Source organism: Montipora foliosa, chromosome 9 (genome assembly GCF_036669935.1).
Source record: "Montipora foliosa isolate CH-2021 chromosome 9, ASM3666993v2, whole genome shotgun sequence".
Lineage (NCBI taxonomy): Eukaryota > Metazoa > Cnidaria > Anthozoa > Scleractinia > Acroporidae > Montipora > Montipora foliosa.
Genome location: NC_090877.1, coordinates 17,511,512 through 17,536,511, shown reverse-complemented (window position 1 = coordinate 17,536,511; position 25,000 = coordinate 17,511,512). Strand labels below are relative to the sequence as shown.

General features: G+C 43.7%; 3 protein-coding genes and 5 non-coding genes across 8 annotated transcripts; 4 read left to right on the top strand and 4 right to left on the bottom strand.

The window, feature by feature from the left end:
• Nucleotides 1–2,047: 2,047 nt before the first annotated feature.
• On the bottom strand, nt 2,048–2,121 carry Trnar-ucu (transfer RNA arginine (anticodon UCU)). The gene has a single exon. It is a non-coding gene; the product is annotated as a tRNA-Arg (tRNA).
• Nucleotides 2,122–8,776: 6,655 nt separating this feature from the next.
• Trnal-cag (transfer RNA leucine (anticodon CAG)) lies at nt 8,777–8,860 on the bottom strand. The gene has a single exon. It is a non-coding gene; the product is annotated as a tRNA-Leu (tRNA).
• A 1,580-nt stretch (nt 8,861–10,440) lies between these two features.
• On the bottom strand, nt 10,441–10,513 carry Trnak-cuu (transfer RNA lysine (anticodon CUU)). The gene has a single exon. It is a non-coding gene; the product is annotated as a tRNA-Lys (tRNA).
• Nucleotides 10,514–12,261: 1,748 nt separating this feature from the next.
• Nucleotides 12,262–12,345, bottom strand: Trnal-cag (transfer RNA leucine (anticodon CAG)). Its single transcript has one exon. It is a non-coding gene; the product is annotated as a tRNA-Leu (tRNA).
• Nucleotides 12,346–15,156: 2,811 nt separating this feature from the next.
• Nucleotides 15,157–15,229, top strand: Trnak-cuu (transfer RNA lysine (anticodon CUU)). The gene has a single exon. It is a non-coding gene; the product is annotated as a tRNA-Lys (tRNA).
• A 1,550-nt stretch (nt 15,230–16,779) lies between these two features.
• LOC137971529 (uncharacterized) lies at nt 16,780–20,571 on the top strand. Its single transcript, XM_068818343.1, has one exon. It carries the CDS (start codon nt 16,780–16,782, stop codon nt 20,569–20,571), a length of 3,792 nt encoding a protein of 1,263 aa, XP_068674444.1.
• Nucleotides 20,572–20,616: 45 nt separating this feature from the next.
• LOC137971528 (uncharacterized) lies at nt 20,617–21,270 on the top strand. Its single transcript, XM_068818342.1, has one exon. The coding sequence runs from the start codon at nt 20,617–20,619 to the stop codon at nt 21,268–21,270; it is 654 nt and encodes a 217-aa protein (XP_068674443.1).
• A 92-nt stretch (nt 21,271–21,362) lies between these two features.
• On the top strand, nt 21,363–22,124 carry LOC137971527 (uncharacterized). Its single transcript, XM_068818340.1, has one exon. It carries the CDS (start codon nt 21,363–21,365, stop codon nt 22,122–22,124), a length of 762 nt encoding a protein of 253 aa, XP_068674441.1.
• The last annotated feature ends 2,876 nt before the right edge of the window (nt 22,125–25,000 follow it).

Genomic DNA, 25,000 nt, shown 5'->3' with positions numbered 1-25,000 from the left:
TGGCCACCCTTGTGATAAAGCATCGCCTTCGAAAGCTGTTTTGTTGCATTATTCACCGCCTGACGTATGCTCGCAGGACTGCTATCGCGTTGATGGTGGGTTGAGATGAAAGTTCAATCTTTGTCAATTGATTCTGATGAGGAATTGTGACCGTGGGAACATTTTATCCAGGAATATTTGACTCAAATTGGTGGCTCCTGAGAATTTGGTCTCCAGTCTTGGAGGGTGTAAATTGCAGGTTGCAGGTCATTGTTTCATCACAGCTGAAACAACCCAAACCTTTACTAATGCTAACATTAGGCATAAAAATATTATGTTTAAGCCTCAGGTTTGCATTTTTGTAAAGGCTTGGGTTGTTTCAGTTACAGTAAACGAATGATTTGCAACCCTAACCTGCAACCTGCAACCTGCACTTTACACCCAGACCGCTCCAGTACTACTCTTGGGATTTTATTATAACCGTTGACAACCCAGAAATTGACAAATGGCTCAAATCGCGTCGGATCTGGAAAATAACCACACAGGATGGAAGCTATCCACAATGGCAATAACTTTAGGCTTTTTAATTAAGATTTTGTTTCATATAATGATCTTTTTAAGCTTTTTATCGGGATTCCCATACAAATCCTTATATTGTTGTCGGCCTTGCTCACACTGAGCTTGGGGTAACTGTGGTCTCAACAGCTGTTGAGAACCGGTTTTTAGATTTGTCCAATCAGAAACTCCCTTCAACGTTATGTCCAATCGTACGATGTTTGAACAATGACAACGCAGCAACAATGTTTTCGATCTAGAAAACATGAATTCAGCTCATTGCAAGGTCGAATTTGGAGTTTAAAAGGCAGACCCGCTTAGTCTTGCAGATGCTTTACAGATCCAGCTGTGTTTCGTTGCAGAAAGAGAAGCATTTGCGATGGTTTAGAGGAACTGTGTGTGCTGCTGAGTAAACAAGTCAGTACACGAACGGGACTCCCTTCTCAAAAAGCACGTCATGTTCCTGGCTCCACTCCATCGGCCTAGAGTGACACATAATTTTGATAACAATGAAGATTCAAAACAGCTAAGAGCTTTGTCAGGTTACCTTACTCATGCACTTCAATTTTTGCATTTGATCGTCAGATGCCGCCATCTTCAGTCTGAGTCTACAGCTGTCCTTTTAAAATACGATGATTAAAATGCGTCTTAAGCCAAAAGCGATTCAAAGAAATCACGAGAAGGTATTGTTTTAAATATAAACGGATAAAATACTTGAATTTACTCACGTTCTCTACACACCGCCAAAACAAGGCTTTTGAGGTCGCCGCCGAGACTAGACGACTTCGCGTTAAACCTACGACGTCAAACGGAAATAAAACTTTACTTCCGGGCGCCGTCGCCTTCCTAAAAAGTCGCTTTTCTAAAGGTTCCTAATATGGCCGTAGTGACGTCAGGTGCAATCAAAGAAAATTTACATGCAAAACGTTTTTAGATTTATTAACCAAAATCGTACACTTCATTCCGTTTTCTTAGCTAATTCTGGATAGGCACTGAAAGAACGGGATTTTTTTAGACGGATTGAGGCTTGTGCGTCTTCCCTGTTCTCAATTTCAGATGTTATCGGCCTTTCATGTAAAGCCTGCTTTGCACTTTTTTTCCATCACATGGTCGTTTTTCGAATATTTTGCGGTGCCTCTAGATAGGCCACTTCAGAAAATACCATAATACTCTTTGTTTGTCTCCCCAAATTTTGCATAAGCGTTGTTTCCAGTTTCTCTTGGGGCTTAACAATGGTCCCAAGAGAAAACAAAAACCATGCTTATGCAAAATTTGGGGGGAGAAACAAAGAGTATTATGATATTTCCGAAGTGGCCTACTATATATTACAATGTGAGAAATAGTTGCAGTGACAAATATCACCGTGAACTGAGTTTACAGATTTCGTTTGTCACTTGTTGTTTGCTTCGTATTTGATGATCAAGAAGCGAGGGCAGCAGATGCAATATTGGGTGAATGTGCATAAGATCCAGTCACTTAGTTTTAAATAGGTTTACCTTGAAGTCAAAAGAACCACCCCCGGTGGGACTCGAACCCACAACCTTTGAATTAGAAGTCCAACACGCTAGTCCATTGCGCCACGGGGGCTAACTGTTTACAGTTTGTAATCATTCCTGCTAAATTTTAGGCATTTGCGCCACAGCGATTTCCAAGGACACGAGAACGTTCGCTGGCGGGCTCAACGTTTTCATTTAAGGCTGACTTTAGATCAAGGATAAACAGAGACTCTTTAATCTTACAGTTTTACTGGTCGATGAGACATGCATTGTAAAATTAAAGTCTCTGTTTAACCGTGATTTAAAAGCCAGCCGTAAATAGACGAGTTTACGCTCTTGATTGCGTCATGGGTAATCAGGACAACATGGTGTTAAAGTCAAAGGTCTGTATGGAAATTCAAAGCAAAATGTTCTGCACATGACTCTATTTTATAGACTTTCGCCTTCATAAACCAAACAAATAAGTCTATGCTCACAAAGGAGAAGAACTAGACTTGGTTTCCGTTCTTTGGAATTGCTAAAGATTGCTTTTTTTGTCTCCATACAGTCTATGTAATTTTGTGCCTTTGGAATTACAGGAAATGTTTTTTTTATGTTTAAGGCGAATGGCTGGCCCCCCGGTAGGGTGAGTGCAATGGCCGCCAGACATAACGACTAATCCGTCAAACACAACGGTTCACCTCAAACGGGGATGCACCAACACACCAACTTCGCCGGGGAATCGAACCCCGCCCCTACCAACAATGAACAAAAGACAAACAGACAAATGAAGAATTGCATCGAGGAGATACCTCGTCTGACTTACACTCCTAAATGACAATTCGACAAAACCAACAATAAAGACTCAAAAAACAACTGAACAAACCAAAACAAGCACGACCCAGCACAAGGGCGAAAAGCGACCAATAAAAGGCCGCCCGTCAACAGACTCATCCAACGCCAAGAAGTTGGTTCACCCCAGAAAAACGGCCAGGCCACGCAAACGAAACACGAAACGAGAACCAAAATATGAACAACCAAAGCATCATTATGTAGCGAAGCCACCACACCACGAGCACCCCACTGACGAACAAAATAACGACGACGACGACGACGACGGTCAGACCGGAAGCGAAGGAAAAACAAAGTGAGATTAAACCGGACCCGAGACTTTACACGCTCCATGACATCAACCGCCGAGGGACGAAACGCCCCTCTAACGAAAATCATTCCGAGCCCCCCAAATACAAAACTTGCTAACATTTAGCATATAAACAAATACCCGAGGAACCACAGACAACTCATCAGCCGAGAAACCAAAAAGCAGATGACGAACCAACTTGAAGATAGAAGGACAAAGAGGAGAAGCCAAGAACATAATAGACTGAAGCCACGACAAGACACTGACCACCAGAGGACAGTGAAAAAACAGATGTTGAACAGACTCGATAGGAGCAGAACAAAAACAAGCAGTAGAAAGAGCATAACCAAAACCGGCAAGCCTCTCGGCCGTGTAAGGACCCCATGTGAAACTTTCCAACATAAATCAATAACGGGACGATCCAAATCAAAAAAGAAAAGCTGACGCCAAGTACAAGACCAGTAAAGAGAACCAAACAAAGGAAAGAATTTCTCCTCACAATGAGGAGAAACAGCATTTTCAGACAAAAGAAACAAATAAGCAGACTTTGTAGACATAGCAAAAACAGGACAAAAATCAATACCCGAACCAATACCCGAAGAAGACGCAGTAAGGGATCCTTTACACGCCCGCCAAGCAGTCAACAGAGAACGATAGAACGGAGACAGAGAAACCGGAGAAAAACAAAGCGGAGCAGAAAAAACGAGATGCGGAAGAGCGGCAAGCCGGGAAGAAAAACCAAAAAAACCATGAAAGAGACCCATGAAGACGGAGAAGAAACAAAACGACGAACCCACTGAACATGAAGAGCCATAACCTTACACTGAAAATCCACAACAGAAAAACCACCCAAACAAGAAGGCTGAACAACAACACGACCAGCGACCAAGTCCCGCTTACCGCTCCAGAAAAACTCAAAAATTAACGTATTTAATTCCACACTGACCCACCGGGGAACATGGATAAGAGAGGCCACGTACCACATACGGGAAAGGGCCAAGGCATTGATAACAAGTCCTTGCCCTTATAAGATAACGAACGCTGAAGCCAGGAGTTTAAAGCATTTTCCACCGCGGTGATACGCGGCCTCCAATTGTCCTCCTCAAGATTGCCCGGACCCAGAAAAACCCCCAACACCTTCACCTTCACCGACGACCAAGTAATGTTAACCGGTGAGTCAGTGCGACCGTTCCAACAACCCAACCACAAACCTTCACATTTACCATAATTTAGTTTAGCCCCGGACCCCTCTCATACAAAGAATAGACATCAAAGACAGCCAAAATACCAGAAACAGAAGAAACAACCAGCGTAGTGTCATCAGCATAAGCAGAAACAACAGGCAAAGAAGATGAAGAACCAGGGAGAGACAAACCAGAAATTAAAGCACTAGAACGGATATTAAAGGCAAGAACCTCGGTGACTAAAACATAAAGGACGAGATAACTTAAAAGAATTTGAAATATGACCATTTACATTTACACAACTACTATCATTATTATAAAATAAATTTACCCACCCAACAAAAGACTACCCAAAACCCATTGCATATAAGGTAGAACGTAGGTTTACCCAATAATTAATACTAATACGTTTAATATGGGATTTACCGCTGTCCCACCACCGAGTGAGGGAAGAAAAAGAAGACTGACGAGACTGCCAGAAAGACCAAAAAGTTGAGATGAGGTCGATATACTCGGCCTAATCCAGAACAGAACGATTGAGCTTTCACAACCCCGGACCCGGAGGAACGGAGTTGGGGAGGGCCCATGAAAAAGAAAGAGCACAATGATCAGAAAAAGGACATGGTAGAATGTCTACAGAAGACACATAAGGCACCCAAGCATACGGACAGCCGATGAAGTCAATGCGCGATGCAAGGGCCCCATCGGGCCGGAACCAGGTAAAAGCAGAATCCGTTGAGTGCCTTTCACGCCAAATATCCACAACACAACAATCCAAAAACATAGCCGACAGCAAAGCAGAACTTTCACGAGAGACATCAAAAGGACAAGACCTGCGGCGATCCCGGACACGGTCCAGGACCGTGTTGAAATCGCCGCACAGAAAAATAGGAACAGCAGGATCGATAGAATCAATACAACGAACAAATAAAGTGTCACGATCAGGATTACGGTTTGGAGCATAAATAGAAGCAACACGGAAAACAGAACCACGAAGACTAAACTCAACCAAAACAAAACGACCATCGAACTCGCAAACAAACAGCCGACACTCCAAAACCGAACGATACAAAACAACCACACCACGAGAATGATTTGTACCAAAAGAACCCACACACAAATAACCAAAACGAGAAAACCAAGAAAGAAGATCATCATTAGAGACCGCGTGGGTCTCCTGTAGACAAACTACTGAAGGAGAGAGATGGGACAACCACTGGAAAAAACCAAGACACTTGTCACCATCTCTCAAACCATTAACGTTAACAGAAATAACAGTGAGAGCCATAATAAAGCAAAAAATTTTGAGTGAAAAACCCATGACGAAAAAGAAGACAAAGAACAAAAAACTAACAGGATGGTGAGACAACGGCAAATTAATGGCGCCTAGCAGGGCTAGGCGACGAAGGACGACGACGGGAGGACCTGTGAGGATCTGGGCTAAGAGGCGGCCTCTCATCCACGGAACGGGACCGGGAACGAGAGGACGTGCGCAGAGCCATCCCCGAGCCAGAACGAGTACCGACCCGGGGAGGATGAGGAACGGCAAATGGACGTGAGGGCTGGGAACAGCCCCCAACCCGCCCCGAAGCAACAAGCTCATCAGTAGAAGACGGAAGGGCCGCCTTCAACTTCTGGACCATGCATGCTGCATCTTCCCTGGAAACAAGAGTGGGCAGCAACTCCCCCGAAACACCAGTGCGCGCAACTTTGACAGGGATCCTAGATCTTAAAGGTCTAGAATCTACTAAAGAGGCCAGACCGTCATCTCCCGAGCCAACCACATCCTCCGAAACACCCGACGAAGGCGTGTCGGACAAACACGTCCCCGAAAGAGGAGAGAAGGCAGGGGAGGACTCCAAAACCTCCTCCTGAGGCACCCCAGACCCACTTACCAGCAAAGGCTGGCTCACCACTTCGTCGAGCTCATTATCACGAGTATCGACAACCATACTTTCAGCACCGGCGGGAGACCCAGACTCAGGCTCAGCTGGATTCCCAGCAGGCACAACCTCCGGGACAACTGCGGGCTCAACAGTGCCAGGCACCACAAAAGAAGCAGCCACAGCCACACCACCAGCAGTATGCATGTCACCAACAGCCTCATTAACGAGATTATCATTATTATTACCATTAACATCATCATTATCATCCTCATTCTCACTGTCCACGTCAGTAGCCGGATTACCCGGCACATACCAAAGAGGCTTTGGACAACGCCGCACGAAATGACCAGCCACGTGACACCTTTTACATTTACCTTTTAAAGGGCAGTCAGCCGCCTTGTGGTTATCATTGCAAATGTCGCACACCAACGGCTGCCCCTTATACCAAACGCGACAGTTAACCCCGTCAATAACAATGTTGCGCGGTATATCATGTTTGCACACTATGCGCACCAGACGGGTACCTGTATGGACACCAGGTACGTTAGACCACTGCTGGTGACGGACCTCCTTAATCTCTCCAAAAAACTTGAGAGCCTCCCGCACCCGGTCATTACTCCCTTCAAAGGGAAACAAGTACACCATAACGAAGGTGATGGGGGTGGAAACAATCACGTCACAACGGACGTCACCAAAAGAGATGAACCCGGCCTCTTCATAGGTCTTTTTGCGAGTTGGGTCTATGAATGAGATACGCATAATACCCCCTAGGAAGACCTGGATCGAATCCACCAGGCCAGCCAGGGAGTTAGCAATGATGCCGGCAACCCCGGCATGGGAATTCCCAGCAGGGAAGCCGGACTTTATGATTACGGTGCGCGTGTTGCGCGGAACCATTATGGAAAAACTTTTTAAGGTATGAAAATTAATAATACAAAATCAATTTAACAGTAAACGTTTATGATTAAACCTTAAGTAGCTGCAAAAGGGCTAAGATAAATAAATGTTGTCTGCTTTATATATCACACTAGTTTTCTAGATACTATCTCACAAATTATAATATGAACCACAATTAAGTAACTACTAATATGAAAGATAAATTCAATATTAATTCACACTATGTAGTCACCCACTGAAGGAGTAACTATTCAAAGACTTTATCAATAAGATTCCACACCAATTAATCACTAACTAATACAGGAAAGATTCGTCAAAAGACTAAGCAATTATTTTAACAATCTAACAACACGCTAAATTAATCTCACGCTAAGGAACCGTTGCAAATAGAGACCAAGGAAACCCCTTAAACAACTAAGGAGAAACCAAGAAGCAAAAAACACACAAAAGACCAAATAACAGCAGAAAAACCAAAAAGGACACTTCAAAGATGGACTAAATGAAGTGTCCAGCAAAAACAAAACATGGGCTCAAAAGAGCCCTGGAAGCGAGGAAAACGATAAAACGACTCGGCTTACCCCGGGTTACCGCAGAATGCGGAGCATGAGTCCCCAGGAGGGTCACCGAAAAGAAAAACCAGAAAACAAAGAAAAGCACAGCACCAAAAAGACTCTTACCACAGATCCAAAAATGAAAAACCACACTCCAAAAATGAAAAATTGTCCAGGGCACACTCCAAAAATGAAGGTCTCCCAGCAAAAATTGAGGACTTCTGTGCAGGGTTTGACTTACATAGCCAAACCCGCGTTCAGGTGACAGAAACTCTTTTTAATAAAATAATTTCTACAATAGCCATTCTCTCCAAATTTATTCTGCCGCACATTTGAGCGCATATCTTCTTCTTTGGAAAATAAAAAACCCAAAATTGCATATCATAAATACTTTTCATCGTTTTGAACTTCCAAACTTTTTGACATTTCTCTCCATCTTGCCCTCATTACCCATGATGCACTCAAGAGCTAGAACTCGTCTATGAAAACGTTGCAGTGCCGGAGAAACTCTCTCTCTATTATTAGCATATTTCTTGTCGTTTTATGTCAATCAATTTTTTTAGTTTCCAGTCCATTCATTTTTATTTTTAACTTTAAATTTCTCCGTAACTGAATAATAATCACTTATGATGATTTATCTTGTAACATACCAAGCGTTAAGTTTATAAAAAGAGTTATGCAGTTCAAGCAAACGCTTGTAACCGCTGTTTACGTTACATTATTAGAGCGGTCTTCCCCACGCGAGTATAAGAGATATCGTCGACATGAATTCATTATCATTTCCATAGAAGGCTCAGGCATTTTTTGGTGAGACGTTCCTTTTTCCTCCCTTCCCTCTCTATTTGTCTTTACTTACTGTTCCTTTACCTTCATCTGAAGGTGGCCGCCAAACCTCCATATCTCAGTAGGAGTGCGGTACTTAAAGTCATCTGATCATTGCTAAATTTAATTATTCTCCTTATTCCAAATTTGACTCTGATCACCTAAGGTCAAGTTAATTTCGACATTTTCTTTCCAAACCTGTACATAGCTCTCACCTAAATTAAGCGTACAGAATTTAGTTTGCCAAGATTCGGAGTAACGAAAACATACCTTAAATGAGGTGAAGTGTCAGGAGTGAGATTCGAACCCACGCCTACATGAGTAGACTGCGACCTGAGCGCAGCGCCTTGGACCGCTCGGCCATCCTGACTCCTACTCTTTCGAATGGGAAGGAGCGTGTTGGGAAAAAAGCCGACGTAGGGCCTACCACCTCTGCAATGGTATGTAGGTTGAAAATGAGAAAATGTATCTGCCGGCATTGGGACCTTGAAAGATATCCGCCCCGGCCTGGTGCCTCGCCAAACCTTGCTGCGAATGTACATGAGGCTTTATTCCTTCCTTACCTACATTATTGTGCTGAGGTTTGGGGTTGCATTTGTAAAATTCAGTGTGACAGACTCCATAGATTGCAAAATAGAGCCGGGAGAAGGCCTTTCATGATTTTAACACAAAATCTGCTGATATACTTCATTACCTATGGTAGGACAACCTTGAGTAAAGGTGACGCTCCAAGCAGCTCACAAATAAGTGTTTTTAATTCGGAATAATCTTTTTCCGGATTGTTTAAAGAATTTGTTTGAAGGAACCTCCGGAATTCATTCATACAATTCACGGCGCTCCTCAATTAATGCTTTCGTGTCCGGGCCCCATACCGAGGCTGCTAAGAGGGCGTTTTGCTATAGAGGTGCCGTCATGTAGAATGGCCTTGACAACAAAGTTAAGTTGGCGTTTGTCTTAAGACTCTCGGCTCTGCTATTGTTTGAGGGAGTTGTGGAAGTACTTATTTTAGTTGTTATGAAACTTGTTTAGGTAATTCACAGCTCAAATTTTAGTGCAATAAACATTGGAGTAGGGGAACATTTTTGTAGTATTAGGATATTGTAATTTTTCAGCTTGTGTCTTTTTCTAACTTTTATCTAAACGGCTCGCTGGAAGAGCAAACTGGCGGTCATGGTCTCAAATCCCATGAGGTTTGTTAAAATCTGAATTCTATGACAATCTGTGTAGTTGTACATAATTCCGTAAATTGGAATGTTTCATGAGATCAAATCCTTCTCACTAGACAAACCAGAAGATGATGCGTTTTAGAGCATCTCATTTCGGTTAGAGCTTGGAGAAAAAACCTTAATCGATGAGTCTGATTTGGAAATTATCCTTTGATGGTACTCGGACCCAAGACTTCCCTTTTTAAAGCTAGCAAATCACTTTTCATCAATTTACGAAACCTCTCTTTAGCTAAGCTCTGGTGACAATTTCCTGGCCATCGTCGTCCATTTTTGTACCTTTATATCATAAACCTTCAACTGAAGGTCCTTTCAGTGATGTAATAACTTTGTGGCACGTTACGATTTCGCCAAAGAGCGGGAGAAAACAACCGAGGAGTTTCTTAAAGTAGTAGGCTTCAATTTCCGAAAAGTTATTTTTTTACCTGTAGCCGTAACGCTTCATGTCATGACTTTTCCAAGGCGCGAACCAAACTAAGGTAAAACTTCGTTAATGGTTTAGTGGTTCAAGAAAACCAAGGCAAACAAAGGACTTCTCAACCGTAGTCCAACTTCCCTGCAAAAACGCAGAGGTCTGTTTGATTTCTAACTTTTGCTTTTAAAGTCACATTCTAAAGTCCGTGACTCCCTGGACGTCTCTCAAGTTTTTACTACCCGAAAAGCAAAGTTGATGATTTCGGCAAGAAGGGTACAAGAGCGTTATCCAGCCAATAAAATAAAAGTGCACCGCCCAACGTGGGGCTCGAACCCACGTCCCTGAGATTAAGAGTCTCATGCTCTACCGACTGAGCTAGCCGAGCTCCGCGCTGCATAACCGCTGGCGGAACGTTCAACAAAAATATTTGACTGGCATGCTTGGGCTGAGTCATGACAAGCTCATCAACTCTGTTCAGTTCAGTTCTTGAACGAGGGGCATTTCGGGTTTGTTCATCCTGAGATGCTGCAAAATTATTATAATTACTATCATGAGGGGTGTGGGAAAGGACGATTGAAAGACAATTGAAGGGTGGTTATTTAAAAGTAATAGCAGCAGTTTCACTAGCAACCTTTGAGGCTTCCTTAATGGTGTTGACAAAAGAATCCTCCTTACAAGGAAGGGTTCCTCTGCTCTAACTAAAACATTCACTAGTCAGCAGGTAGTTTAGGGGGGATTTTGTGTATGTATCATAGACAAATGTTAGGGTTAGTCTGTAAAATGAGGGGGAGAAATTCATAAAGCAAACTCTCAACCCCAAAATAAGGTTAACAAATGAAACAAACTCTGTGTGAAATTAAAAAGTTAATTTCAGAAACAGTCAGATAGTGCATGTACGATAAACTTAATCAAGTAGGAGAGATGAACAAATACTTGACCATGAAAATTATTCGTTCTTAAAAATTGGAATGATAAATGTGAAAAATCTTTACACTAAAATCTTCGTTCTTCAAAATATATGGAAAAAAGTAAAGAAATCCCATGGAATATGAAACACAGGTTCGACGAGGCAAATCCAACAATTGAAGGGCTCCCGGGAAGCTACCACGAGGTTCGTTGAAGCTACCACGCGGTTCGTAGTTCCCGTAGCACAGTTGGTTAGAGCGTCGTATATACTTATAAGCAGTACTGAGAACGGTCACCGACGGTGCTGAAGTAAGGCGGTTTCGATACCGGCCGCGAGCAGCAGTATTTTAACGTATACGCTCTACAATCTCATTGGACATATTTAAACACTTGGCCATTGAGAGTGCAGAATATAATATGATCGCCATCAAGCTATAACGGCCGTAGACACACTTCTAGCTGAACACATGGGAAGATTATAAAAAGGCGAACATTTATCCGCCAAAAATTGCTGTGTTGTCTCGGAGTGGAGTTGATGTGATAGGAAATTTATCTGGCCTTAAGGCTGTGGTGTTTTTATGGCGATTCGGACCGTTGCTTTCGATGTGGGAGCAATTTGTGGGACGAGATCGCCGCGAGTCACCAGCCTCTCTTTTCTTTATAAGGGGAAATGACATCTAACGACATCGTAAAAATTCGAAAGCCACAAACCCGGCCTAAACAGACACATTTTGCCCTCCGATTGCACAGAAAAGACGAGGACAACTGTACGTAGAGGTAAGTGAAGTTTATTTCTACATTTACAGCTTATTTTAGGATTTATAAGCTCAGATTTAATTTTGCAATACAAAGTCTATAAATCGAAAACTGAGCTTTGGTTGTCTGTGATTGGTCAAGAAGCTCTTTAAATGTGAGATACAATCAGTTGAGTTTAAATAGGTTAAGTTAAACACGCTAACCAATTACGTCACGGGGGCTGCCTTCTTAGTTAACGCAATACATTTGCGCCACAGGGATTTTCAAGGTCATGGGTCGGAAGAGGTGGCCACACTCCCTTTGCTGGTGGGCCCAGCTGAGTCGAGATCCATCCGTGTCCAGGAATTGTACGTGCAGCCGTTCAAAATGAACTGAGAACGGAATAAAGAATGAGATTTTGATTAAGAAATCTAAAAGACTTTTGCGTGCAAGAATGAGTTGGTTTTCATGTGATAGCGTAATAGAACGACGTGTCAGGAGTGGGATTCGAACCCACGCCTACATGAGTAGACTGCGACCTGAACGCAGCGCCTTGGACCGCTCGGCCATCCTGACACATACGGCCTTAATCAGGCTGTGTGTGTGTGTTTGCATACCAATTGTTTCCCTTTTGAGTCATCCTAGCGTAGTGGACGTTATCCAGGCCCCACACCTCTGCCTTGGTATTTGGGATGAAATTAAGCGGATCTCAACCGATATCGCAGCTAGCCGCAATGCGGATTAGTTAATAAGCCTCCGTTAAAATAGAGGACGTTACAAAGTCTTCCTTGTCCCCAACATAGCAGAAAATCCGTCCATAAAAAAGACTAATTTATAAGTGCTTATTGTCCGCGTTATCCACAGGATTAACAGGAAGGGCTTACATCTACTGCTACTTCATTACATCGTTGATTCATTCATCACGGTAACATTAAAACCCACAAATGTTCAGCTCCCAACGGCAGTGGCTTCATAACTAAGTTGGTTAAAGTGTCGCACCGTTATCGCAAAGTCACGGGTTCAAACCCCGTTGAATTCCTAAAGTTTTTAGGCTTCTCTTCGCAATTGCCTAAAATTGCGTACATAAGTGCGAGGATCATAGCTTCATTTGATTTCGTATCCACAGATCAATACAGGATTCATTTCATAGTTTTTTCTGTCTCACGCCAAAACAACGCTGTCCCCCAAGTAAGGAGTTACCCATATTTGCTGTGGTCACGCAAGATGCTATTACACTGCCCCCTCCTAAACTGAGTATCCGGCCCGGATACGACATACTTATATCGAATGTGTACTGAAGCCTAAAATAACATCAATGGCCTAAATAAAACGTTCAATGTTCATTAATTAAGGCAAGACAAACAAAACTAAAACGTACGTTCAAGTGCAACAGGAAGGTTGCACTGTGTCTCCCGTAAAAAAGTCTCTGTATCTGAGAGGTCTGCGTCGACTCCGATGGGAACGTCTGAGGGCTCCTCCTTACTGGCTTATTGGTCCTTGGGGCTGGATCCGGTTGGCCGACTTCTTAACCTGCGTCGGTTTCGCATGGCTTGAGTGCCAGAATTGCTCATCAGGGTCGCCTGTTGTGGAACGCCCTCTTCGAGTTCACTCTCCTGCCGTCCGACAGGCTGATCTTTGACCCAATAGGCACGAGTTGTGCCACAGAACATCCACATCCTGTCTCTATGCACAACGTTTGGTCTTGCCCGAGGGCCTCTCTGGATTCTGTACACGACATCACTGATGCGGTCTAACACAACATATAGCACCTCCCACAGCTCGCTGAGCTTGGGCGATAACCCCTTCTTCCGCTGAGGATTGTGCAACCATACCATTGCTAACCTATTTAAGGTGGAGGGTACACTGCGCATGTAGTAACCCCTCCTCACACTCTGTTTGCTGATCTGTTGGTGATTCCTGGCAAAGTCGTGGGCAATCTCAGCGGAAGATTGTAATCTATGTGTGTACTCGGCGTAGTTTTGTTTATCCAAGTCCAAGTCATCCCGCGGTAAATGCAGGCCCAATCTCCCTGGTGAACGTTTACGAAGGCAGCCATCTGCCTCTCTAGAGTGCGGTTGCAGTTTTCCACCATGCCTTCAGACTGGGGATGCAAGACCGTTTTCCTAACCTTGTGGCTTCCAAGTAAGGAACAAACGTCCTGAAACACGCGAGACCCAAAGTTTGGACCTTGGTCGGTGTGAAGCTTAGCGGGTATACCAAATCTGCTAAAGAATTGCGACACTAAAACATCAGCCACCATAGTTGCTTGCTGGTTCGGGAGGGCGTAAGCCCCTGGCCATTTACTAAAATTATCCATAGCAATCAAATGTATTTGTTGCCACGCTTGGTTTTCGGAAGAGGGCCGAAGACTTCAATGGCCACTCGTTCCATGGGTTCTCCAATGGTGTAGAGCAGCAGGGGTGATCTTTGGGTCACTTTTTGCCATCGATGGTGGAGCACACCATTTCGGAGAGCCAGAGAGTCCCATTGGCCCCAGTATGCTTTGGTAACGGAGTCAAGGTGTGCAACAGCTGGCCAATCTGGACGTTCTCCAGCCTTCCTCCACGTAAGGAGGTGAGATATCACTTTGTCTGCAATCTGATAATCATGCAATTGTGGCATTGTCCACGAATGATCCTCGAGATTCTATTCACTCGCAGTATGTCGTGCCCTCTCCACCGAAGGGCTTGTTTCAGGGAGTAGCGCCCTGAAAACAGAGTCCTGTGGCTTGGAGGAAAAGGTAGCATTGGGCTCTCCACCGCCTTGGTCATCCCAACCAAAATTGGTATCCTCTTGATATGGGCAATGTGGGAAGGTTGTATTAAAGCAAGGCCGTCGTGATACGCCTGCATTCTGATGGCTCGATAAGCAATACGAACGTCATAGGTCGGCATCTTCTCCAACCGTCTTGCTGTCTCTACGTTTTTGAAGGATAAAAGCATGGTCAGTTCTGACAGTGAACTGTCTGGCATAAAGGTACGGGTGGCAGTGCTCAATGGCTTTAAAAACTGCCAGAAGTTCATAACTAGTAGTACAGTAATTGTGTTCGGGTTTACTGAGGGCATGGCTGTAGTAAGCAATGACTCGTTCTCCACGGTCACACACTTGAGATAACCTACTGTACTACGGGAGCTATGGCGGCTCCACGTGGAGTGGATTGTCAACGAACCACGTGGTGGTTTTCCGTTGGCCCTTCAATTGTATTTCGCTCGTACTTTCCCACAGCGCTCATGATAGTAATTATAATAGTTTTGCAGCATCTCAGCATGATCAAGCCCGAAATGCCCCTCGTTCAAGAACCGAAAAGAGTTAATAAATGACCTTCACTAAGCATGCCAGTCACATATTGTTCTTGAACGTTCCGCCAGGAGTAATGCAGTGTGGAGAGCCCTGCTAGCTCAGTCGGTAGAGCATGAGACTCTTAATCCCAGGGTCGTGGGTTCGAGCCCCACGTTGGGCGATGCATTTTCTTTTTATTAAGGCCTGGCTAAACTAGGAAACATTGTTGCGTCTCTGGGACGTGGGTCATAAGGGACAGGAAAGAGGTGGCTTACTCGCAAATCGATTAACTGATGTCCTACAAATATGATATCAGCCGGGAGGATTACAAGAGCAAGTGGAAAATTATCAGGTCTCAGTTTATGAGGGAATAAGCCCTGGAAAGAAAAAAGAAGTCCCGTCAACCGACAAGCGACGTCTATCACTCCTCTTGGAAGTGGTACAAAATGTTGAAGTTCCTTATTATTGTCAACAATACCACAAAGGGCTTTGACACAATGAAAATAAAGGTAACGCAAGATGATGAAAATGAATCCCCCCCGGCTACCATGACTCCAACGAAGAAGACCAAGGTAGACTTTGACCGTAAGACAATGACACTCCTCGACAGAGCTGGGGAAATATTGAAAGAAGTGAATGAAGCGCCAACAACAGCAGCTGAACTCTCCGAAGAGGACGCGTTTGGGATGGTGGTGGCCAGAACACTAGCTCGCTTGAGTCCACGAGAAAGGATGCTAACGAAGAAAAAAATTAACGACATCCTGTTTGAGGCTGAATTTCATGGCTCAGAGCAAATTACCACTGGTCACATAGATTTGAGCTCATAGAACCCAATATATGGAGCTCCAGTTGCTAGAGCGGCTGAACAATACTTCCCTAGTCAGTTTTCCACCTTATAAATATCAGGATTGTTCTACATGCCATTGTGTTCTTCATGACTCCATTTAATAAATGTGTTTTGTGGAGATCCACATACGCCGAATTGCTGATACTAATACATTTGGATAAAAAAATACTCACAGTTTTTTATGGAAGAAAATAACTGTAATTGTAACAGTTTTAATTTTATTTGTACATGGAAACAACTGTCAATTTTTCATCATCTTCTTCCATGATAATGTACATTTTAATTCAAATACAAGAAAAATTTACAAAATGAAGTTGACGAACTTCGGAGGCATGAAAAACCACCCATGCAGGTTATGTTTAATTGTAAAATCAATTAATAAATTTAAAGTCAATGTTTTGTCAATACAATGAATTATTAACTTGATTTCCTGATTGATTTTTGATTGACACTAACTTATGTAATTACGCCACGTGAATAAGTCAGTTTTTCAGTTCAGACATTTCCGATTCGAAGATATGTGCATGTTTTGCTAATCTGTCTCGCTGACCCGTTTTCTGTTATACTCTGACCTATTTTATCTGTTGCTGACCTGTACACCGTGAAACAGTCCTTCTACACATCGTCAAAGAAGTAAGTATTCAATGCTCTAATTCTAGTTAATAGTTTTACTCGCGTGTTTATGTACCGATGAATCCTGTTCGGTTTCTCAAATGTATTTCATTCTTTTCTTTAGATCAAATAATCTTATTGGAATAAATTATACGATTTGCGTAATCTAGTTGGATTGCCTGTTTGGTTTTATTGGACCATTTCATTCGATTTCTTGGTTGAGAAAAAGTACAGTTTGGCAAGGATCTAAGCACTGCAGGAGAACCAAACACATGGCAGAAGACGCTATTAAAAGCGCAAAGCTGGACAGAAGGACTGCGAAAGCAACCCTCACAAGATGTAGGAAAGCGTTGTCCAAACGGATTGAACTTAAACGACCTGGTATAGAGGTAAAGGACGCATTAAATAGCCTCCAAAATGCATTCCATGACCTCGTTGTGAAACACGAGAGCTATTCAAAATTAATTGAAAACGATGAGGAGTTCGAAGTTCAGGAACGTTGGATGGAAGAATGTCAGGAACTTTTCATGGAAACCGAAATTCAAGCAAAGATTTATCTGGATGATTTAGTTACTAAGGGAAAGGAACCACTGAAAACCGGCCTCGCAGGGAAACACATAAGTAGCGCAGAACCAGAAGCCGGTGTTAGCGGAATTTCAAGCATGCAATCATCAGAGAACAAAGGTACAGTTGATGACAGTTTCACTTATTCAGCTGAAATTATTGAAGTTGTTGACAATGCAAACATTGAAAACACTGCAAATAACTCTGTTGAACAAACTGGTCACTATAATAGTCAAAGCACAGGTTCTGTTGATATTTCGCAAACGCCTCAAAGTCATCCTAACAATAGTAGTGTAACCGAGACCGGAAGCTCTGGCGACAACGATAAAAGCGCTGCGTGTGGCTTTAAACTGGAAAAACCGAAGCTACCTGTTTTCGCTGGGAATGTCCGAGATTATGCTATCTTTCGCTCAGATTTCAAGCACGCAATAGACGCGAAGTACTCAAAAAGAGATTCAATCACGCTCCTGCGCACGTGCCTGCGAGACAAGCCACTCGAGCTCATTAAGGGAATCGGAAGCGACTACGACGCCGCCTGGGAAAACCTTGACTCCATCTATGGCGACCCAAGATTTGTGTCAGACACTGTGACTCAGGACATTATTCAATTCAAAGCCTTGCAGGATGGAGAGGACGCGCGATTTTGTGACCTCGTACATCTGGTGAAAAGATGTTACAATACCTTAAAGGAAGTCGGTCTCCCTAGTGACATGAACAATAGCCACATGCTTTCGATAATTGAACAGAAGATGTGCGCTGATGATAGAAAAGTTTGGGCGAGAGATCTGGAAAAAGAAAAGAAACCCACTACCCTTGAAGCGTTGATGAATTGGATGAATGTTGAAATGAAATCGCGAATGCGTGCCACAGTCCCAATCAGAGTGGGCTCATCCGGTAAACGCCTTGTGTATCACTTTAAGTCTGATAGCGACAAACCCGTTTGGCACAAATGTTTGCTGTGCAAAACTTCATCACACTGGCCTGATCAATGCCCGAAATTCATATCCCTCAGTGTTGACGACCGGATCGCAACTGCAAAGGCAAATCACCTGTGTTTCAGCTGCTTGAAAAGAGCCGGCAGAGGACACACTATGGATAACTGCAAGCGCAAACAACAGTGCACAAAGCTGGAGAATGGAACGCGGTGTCCACAACACCACCACCAACTCCTACACAAGAGCAATCCCGTGAGGATTAGCGTCGCCACTACAGCCAGCCCCACTGAAGCAATTCTTCCCGTTTTATCTGCTAACATCGGCAACGCTAACGGTCTCTTTAAATGCGGAAACGTGCTTCTTGACTCGGGGGCCCAAGTAAGTCTCATCCGACAGGAAACCGCTGAAACTCTCGGTTTGAAGGGAAAAGATGTGTCCATAACCATTACTAAAGTTGGCGGCGAGGACGAAACAATGAAAACAAAGGAGTACAATGTTCAGCTAACCTGTATTGACAACAACAAGCGTTTTACCGTTAAAGCAATCGGCATTCACAGCATCAGTGACGAGATTCCAGCAGTGAAAACCTCGCACTTACCGGAGGTTCTTGGCCTACCAAACACCAGATTTAGCCGTGGCAAAGGGCACGTTGACCTGTTAATCGGCATTGATCACGCACATATGCATGCTGGTGAGACAAGACAAGTGGACCAACTGCTAGCTCGCAAGTCTCCACTTGGATGGGTGGTTTTTGGAGGAAACTCAGAGCAGATCAGTGACGTAACCAGCATATTGCACGTCAAGTACGCCTCACCAATAGACTTAACAGACTTTTGGACAACCGAAACTATGGGCGTGGCCGTGAAAGCCTGCGTCTGCAATGCTGACAAACTGACCCAAACAGAAAGAGAAGAAGCTAAGCTCATAGAGGAGTCGTGTTTCAAAGTCGAAAACCAATGGATGATCCCTTACCCTTGGAAGAAAGACCCTAACCTACTGCCAGACAACAGAGGTTTGGCAATAAAACGCCTGGAGTCAACAGAACGACGCCTGAAAAGAAATCCTGAACAAGCTGAAGCTTACTGCAAACAGATGGAGGAAATGGAAAACATGAAATTTGCGCGAAAGCTGTCAAAGGAAGAACAAGACAAGTATAATGGTCCTGTTCATTACATCCCACATCATGCTGTACTAAGGCCAGACAAGAAGAGCACACCTGTTCGAATTGTTTTAAATTCATCCTCTACATTCGAAGGACATGTTCTGAACGATTACTGGAAAAAAGGTCCTGACCTTTTAAACGGTATATTTGGAGTTGTCTTGAGATTTCGTGAGAAGGAAGTTGCAGTACTGGGAGACATCTCCAAAATGTATCATCGGATCCTCATTCCCGAAAGAGATCAACACGTACACCGCTATCTCTGGAGGAATATGGAACCAGACAGAGAACCTGACACTTATGTCAAAACAGTTTTGACATTTGGAGATAGGCCCGCATCCGCCATGGCGCAAATAGCTCTAAGAAAAACAGCCCAAGAGAACAAGGCAAGCTACCCAGAAGCAGCCGAAGTGCTCACGAACAATACGTACATGGATGACATCTGTGAGTCTGTAGATACAGAAAAGGAAGCTCGGAAATTAACAAATGACATAGACACTGTTTTGAAGGCGGGAGGATTTAAAGTTAAAGATTGGATTTCTAACAAGATGCTCAACGACAAAGTGAACGGTGATGTAGAGAAAGAAGTTAACATGTTCAAAGGAGATGAGGAGAAGGTCCTGGGCTCCCTGTGGAATTTTAAAACAGACAAGCTTCACTTCAGAGTGGCAGCAGACCTAGTGAAGCCAGACCATGTGCAAAAGATGACCAAAAGAATGATCCTGAGTCAAGTGGCTCGCATTTACGATCCGATTGGATTTGCAGCAGTATTCATCGTCAGAACAAAGATAGGAATGCAAAGACTGTGGCAGCTGGGGCTGGACTGGGATGACGAGGTACCACTAGCAGTTCAGGAAAACTGGATTTCACTCTTCCAGGAAATTAAGGAACTAGATAATGTGTTCTTCAAAAGATGTTTAACAGTAGTCAATGCTGTGGAACTGCCAATGTTATGTGTTTTCGCTGACGCAGCACAAGACGCGCTCGGAGCATGTGCCTACGCACGCCAGAGAAAGGATGACAACACCTACGCAGTCAAGTTCATCGCAGCAAAGTCTCGAGTATCCCCGCTGAAGCAGCTGACCATTCAGCGCTTGGAGCTACAAGCAGCCGTTCTCGCAAGTCGCCTAGCCAAATCCATTCAGGAGGAATCTAGGATACAGTTTAAAGAAGTTAAGTTCTTTACCGATAGTACGATCACCTTGGCCTGGATTCAAAGTCCATCACGCAGCTTTAAGCCGTTCGTCTCCTCGAGAGTGGGAGAAATTCAAAGTAACACAGATCCAAACCAGTGGAAGCATATCCCCAGTCAAGATAATGTAGCTGACGACCTGTCGCGAGGTATTCGCGTTAATGAGTTACAAGGCAGATGGAAGCATGGCCCAGAGTTCTTGTACCAACCATAAAGTCAATGGCCGATTACGACATCCCCGCCAGCTCCGAATGTAGACATGGAACGCCGTCAGATGCAGATACTGACCGCAGTCACAGCACCTAAAGCTAGCAATGGTATTGATCCACGCAAGTTCTCAAGCTGGAGAAAACTGATCCGTGTGACGGCACGAATACGCAGGCTAGCAGAAAAGATACGACTGAGAAAATACAGCCAGCACGGAAAGGAAGGACCGCTGACCCCTGAGGAGCTTCAGCAAGCAGAAATTTACTGGACAATCCAAGCACAGGCAACCCTTTACAGCAGACTGGATAGGGGCGAATTCAAATCGCTCAGCCCGTTCAGAGACCAAAACGGAATCATCAGAGTTGGAGGAAGAGTGCATGAAGCTGTCGTGTCATACAAAACGAGGCACCCTGCCCTTCTTCCAAGTGATCACTGGATTTCCTTAGTGGTAACAAGACACGCTCATCAGTACGGACACTCCGGTGTAGCAACCACCACAGGCAAGACAAGGAGGAAGTTTTGGATCTTAAAAGCTAACAAGCTAAGCAAGTCCGTGAAATTTAAGTGTGGATTCTGCCGTGAAATGGCGCACAAGGCTGAGACGCAACTAATGGCAGACCTTCCTGTTCTCCGTTTAGCACCACACACACACCGCCATTTTACTACACCGCATCTGATTACTTTGGTCCCTATAACGTTAAAATAGGGAGAAGCAAGACGACCAAGCACTATGGCGTCATATTCACGTGTTTGAACACCAGAGCTGTCCATCTAGAGTTAGCAGTTGACCTTACTACAATGGAGTTCATGCAAGTGCTTCGCAGGTTCTTTTCAATCCGAGGATACCCAGCAGTGATATTGAGCGATAACGGAACGCAAATGGTTGGGGTCGCTAACGAACTGAGAGAAATGGTGAAAGGCCTAGATGGCAATCGGTTAAGTGAGTTCTGTGGAGAAAAGGGCATTAAGTCGATCTTCACAACGCCAGCTGCGCCACACCAAAACGGATGTGCAGAAGCCCTTGTAAAGAGCTGTAAGAGATCACTGAAGATTGCAATCGGCAAACAACTTCTGACGCCATTCGAGTTGTACACTTGCCTTCTAGAGATCGCGAACCTGTTGAATCAACGTCCCATCGGGCGCATCCCTAATGATCCAGACGACGGAGCTTACCTGTGTCCGAACGACATGCTCCTTGGAAGAGCAACTCCGGAGGTACCACAAGGTCCGTTTAAGGATACCAGAAATCCCCGTAAGCGAGTGGAGTTCGTGCAAAGAATAGTTGACTCATTCTGGAAACGCTGGACCAGAGATGTCTTTCCTACCTTAGTACCAAGGAAGAAGTGGCACGTTGAGAACCGCAATGTCAAAGTTGATGACATAGTTACGGTAGCCGATATGAACGCTGTGAGAGGCAAGTGGGCTGTAGGCAGAGTGACCAAAGTATACCCCGGAGCTGATGGACGCGTTCGAAACGTTACAGTCAAGACAGCCACCGGAGAGTACAGCCGTCCAGTAACAAAAATTGCTGTCATTTACCCTGCTGAAGGCGACGATTAAACGAACGTTTGCTATGATAAGGACTACGCCCTTATCGGGGCAGAGAGTGTTTTGTCAATACAATGAATTATTAACTTGATTTCCTGATTGATTTTTGATTGACACTAACTTATGTAATTACGCCACGTGAATAAGTCAGTTTTTCAGTTCAGACATTTCCGATTCGAAGATATGTGCATGTTTTGCTAATCTGTCTCGCTGACCCGTTTTCTGTTATACTCTGACCTATTTTATCTGTTGCTGACCTGTACACCGTGAAACAGTCCTTCTACACATCGTCAAAGAAGTAAGTATTCAATGCTCTAATTCTAGTTAATAGTTTTACTCGCGTGTTTATGTACCGATGAATCCTGTTCGGTTTCTCAAATGTATTTCATTCTTTTCTTTAGATCGAATAATGTTATTGGAATAAATTATACGATTTGCGTAATCTAGTTGGATTGCCTGTTTGGTTTTATTGGACCAGTCAATGAATTTGTGCTTTAATTTTGACACAAATGTAGCTGTGTTTACACTGAGCCCTTTTTACAAAAGTAAACATTGGCTTCCACAGTAAAAATTTTCCATTGCAAAGTTTACCTAAATTTGTATTTACCTGGTTGAAGTAGATTCATGTACCAAAGCTAATACATCTACAGTGTACCTGGGTATTTTTTTCTGCATCAGTAATTCTGTAAATTAACCAAGGTAAAATGCGACTCGTCAACCACAACTTATATAATCAGTCACTAGACTCCTTAGGGGCAGCCACAAACCCTAGTAACTTACATATTTACTATATACTTACATGTACCATAATTTATGTAATTATTCTGCATATTTCTTAATCAACCTTTGTATACAACAGTTTTGGAAATGCCCAAAATAACACAAGATTAGTGCATAAGTACCCTACTTTTTTTAGTTGTCAAACCTTTGATGTCACTGATAATAATTTAAGATACTTGAAGAACTTATGACTATCTTCCAAAAAAAATTAATGCAGTGCATAGAATGAAATTCAGAACAATAAATTGCTTACAGTCACACAATCAGCTACAAAGTGAGATTACTGCTGATTGAGAAATTTTCTGTGCATATCACATTAATATTTATCATGGTCTGACCTTCTTGAAACAGATTACAAAATAATTTACTTCCTGAATGTCTAAGAAAATGTTACATGCATTTGTCCCATTGCCAGTCAACTACACCTTCACAGTTGAAATATTCTTTAAACTCATCCCTCACTCTTTTTGCATGGTTAGATGGCTTGTTTCCATGCCTCAGAATTTCCAAAGGCAGTAAGTTCCTGGAGGTAATACCATCATCTCTCCAGGAACCTGGAACAATTTCACCGGTGGACGGATTGACGGTGTCAATAACACGAGATGGAACATAGACATCTTTTGATGGTCCCTTGATCAGCCAGTTGTGAAGGGTGACAGTGGCCATGGTGACAATCTCAACTTTGTTTGGTTGAAGAGGAATTGGAGCACGAAAAATTCGCCAACGATTGGCAAGAAGGCCAAAAACATTTTCCACTATTCTTCGAGCTCGCGAGAAACGATAGTTACAAATCCGCCTTTCAAGGTCCTTGTCTTCCTGAGGATAAGGCTTCATCAAAAACGGCTTCAGTGCAAAAGCGTCATCCCCTATAATTACGTAGAGGCAGCCTTCTGTTCTGTTTGGTAATGGCTCGGGCAGTGGAAGATTAATTTTCCCATTTTCCAGCGCATTGCAGAGACCAGTTCAATTCCATACTCCTCCGTCTGAGACTTGCCCGTTGACCCCCACATTACACCAGATTATTTCATAACTTGGTCCAGCAAAAACCACTAACACGATGGAGTGACTCCCTTTGTAGTTATAAAAGAGTGATCCCTGTCCACACGCCTGCATGACAACGGGCTTCCCGTCCAGAGCTCCTACGCAATGTGGAAAATTCCACCTTTTGCTAAATTTGTTTTCTATTCCTTTCCATTCCTCTACTGTGGACGGAAATCGCAGACACAAGGATCCCAACTCAGATAATATGGCCTCGCACACTTCAAGCACAATGTATGAGATGGCAGTTCTGCTCACTCGAAACTGGAACTCAAGGGAACGAAATGTCTCGCCCGTCGCTAAGAACCTCAAAGTTAGGGCTAGTCTCTCTGAGGTTGATATTGGAGATCGCATTCTTGTGTTCCTTTTGACGATCCTTGGGCTTATCACCTCAACAAGGCGACGGAAGGAGTTGACGTCCATACGCATATGATGTTTAAACGATGGGAGGTCTTCAGCCGCCAATTCTGTGATAATACCAGCATAAGACCCTCTCTCCGCTCTTCTCCTCAGCCAATCTCTCTCTGGGCCTTTTTTCGGGCTCCCTCACCTTTCGTCGTCCAAACAAGCTATTATCATGCACAGAGCAGCTATTTTTTTTGCCTTTTTGACGTCGGCCCCTTCTTAAACGGTCGAGCGCCATGTTACATTTACATGCATTGTGCGTAGCCCTTGGGACGAGAAAACGTAAACATCCTTCCCCAGACTTCTTCGGAAGTCAGTTTATCATTGCACGCATGCGTAGCTCATTTGTCACAGTCGCAACAATGTTTCCTCGTTTTGCCACTGGGGCAGCAAAACATTCTGTTTGTTTCCCGCTAGTTTAGCCACCCAGGGAAACATCACAAGCAACAATGTTTCCGCAACAATGTTTCCTAGTTTAGCCAGGCCTTTAGGGAGCTTACGAAACGAGGACGACGACGGCTACGAGGACTTCATTTAAAAATACAAGTTCGCGCTATTCATATCACTACGAAACTATTTCAAGTCGTTTCGCGTTAAAAATGTGTTGTAACTGTCGAGGAATTAAACTGGTATGTTTGGGTTGGAAGCGTAGAGAGAGAACTGAA

Excerpts from the sequence above, each read along its gene's own strand:
- LOC137971529 (XM_068818343.1), top strand. The coding sequence starts at position 16,780 with ATGGCAGAAGACGCTATTAAAAGCGCAAAGCTGGACAGAAGGACTGCG.
- LOC137971528 (XM_068818342.1), top strand. The coding sequence starts at position 20,617 with ATGGAACGCCGTCAGATGCAGATACTGACCGCAGTCACAGCACCTAAA.
- LOC137971527 (XM_068818340.1), top strand. The coding sequence starts at position 21,363 with ATGGAGTTCATGCAAGTGCTTCGCAGGTTCTTTTCAATCCGAGGATAC.